The sequence below is a fragment of the Sinocyclocheilus grahami genome, unplaced genomic scaffold (genome assembly GCF_001515645.1).
Source record: "Sinocyclocheilus grahami isolate Dianchi unplaced genomic scaffold, SAMN03320097.WGS_v1.1 scaffold4096.1, whole genome shotgun sequence".
NCBI classification, from domain to species: Eukaryota; Metazoa; Chordata; class Actinopteri; order Cypriniformes; family Cyprinidae; genus Sinocyclocheilus; species Sinocyclocheilus grahami.
Genome location: NW_015509099.1, coordinates 13,790 through 14,468, shown reverse-complemented (window position 1 = coordinate 14,468; position 679 = coordinate 13,790). Strand labels below are relative to the sequence as shown.

The window sequence follows — 679 nt, the reverse complement described above, 5'->3', positions numbered from 1 at the left end:
CGGTGAGGGTGAAGAGATCGAGTTTAATGAGGATGGCTCTTTCATTGGCGAGTACACGGGCGTCAGTAAGAGGACCATCGACACAAGCCCGTACCATGACAGCTCTGAGCCCACGTCTCCTGTGGCCATCTACTCTTTTGCTTAGAGCTCATGGTGGGATGCCCACAGTGTCCCATTGAACCAACTTTACACAGACGGACTTGACCTCAAAACACACAACACAAGATTATGATCTGTTTGACCTGTCGGACAGGCTGCAAATGATGTGTAGAGGTATGTTTTAAAGGTAAACCAGTGTTTCTGGTGATTTACAGTAAAAGTACCAATCAGTGTTTTTCAAATCCACAAATCATGCGAGAGGGAGTCAAGCAAAGATGTCTTGATGTGTTTATCATGTTGATAAGAAGACTGAAAAGAAACGGCTGATAGAAGCTTGATTTGCTGAACAAGCTTATGTTCATTTTATAAAATAACATTCAGTATCATTTCACACCGATTTACTTACACAGACATATGAAGAGATGTTGAGCATCAATAACTCCCACAATGCCTTGTTGTTTAACCAGTGTTTGATGTCACTGATAGTTGCTACTAGTTCTTGTGTATTTTGTTTTTCAATAGCACCGTTTTTACTTGTATTTTTGTGTATTTGCTGTACTGTAGGTCACATTAATGGACT

At 40.6% G+C, this 679-nt stretch overlaps 1 protein-coding gene across 1 annotated transcript in view; it reads left to right on the top strand.

Annotated features, from left to right (window-relative positions):
• The window catches only part of LOC107576654 (neuronal cell adhesion molecule-like), a 2,409-nt gene extending 2,264 nt beyond the window's left edge, over positions 1-145 (top strand). Inside the window, exon 6 of the mRNA XM_016262797.1 lies at positions 8-145. Coding sequence (XP_016118283.1) covers positions 8-145 — 138 coding nt within the window. The remainder of the gene's footprint in view (positions 1-7) is intronic.
• The last annotated feature ends 534 nt before the right edge of the window (positions 146-679 follow it).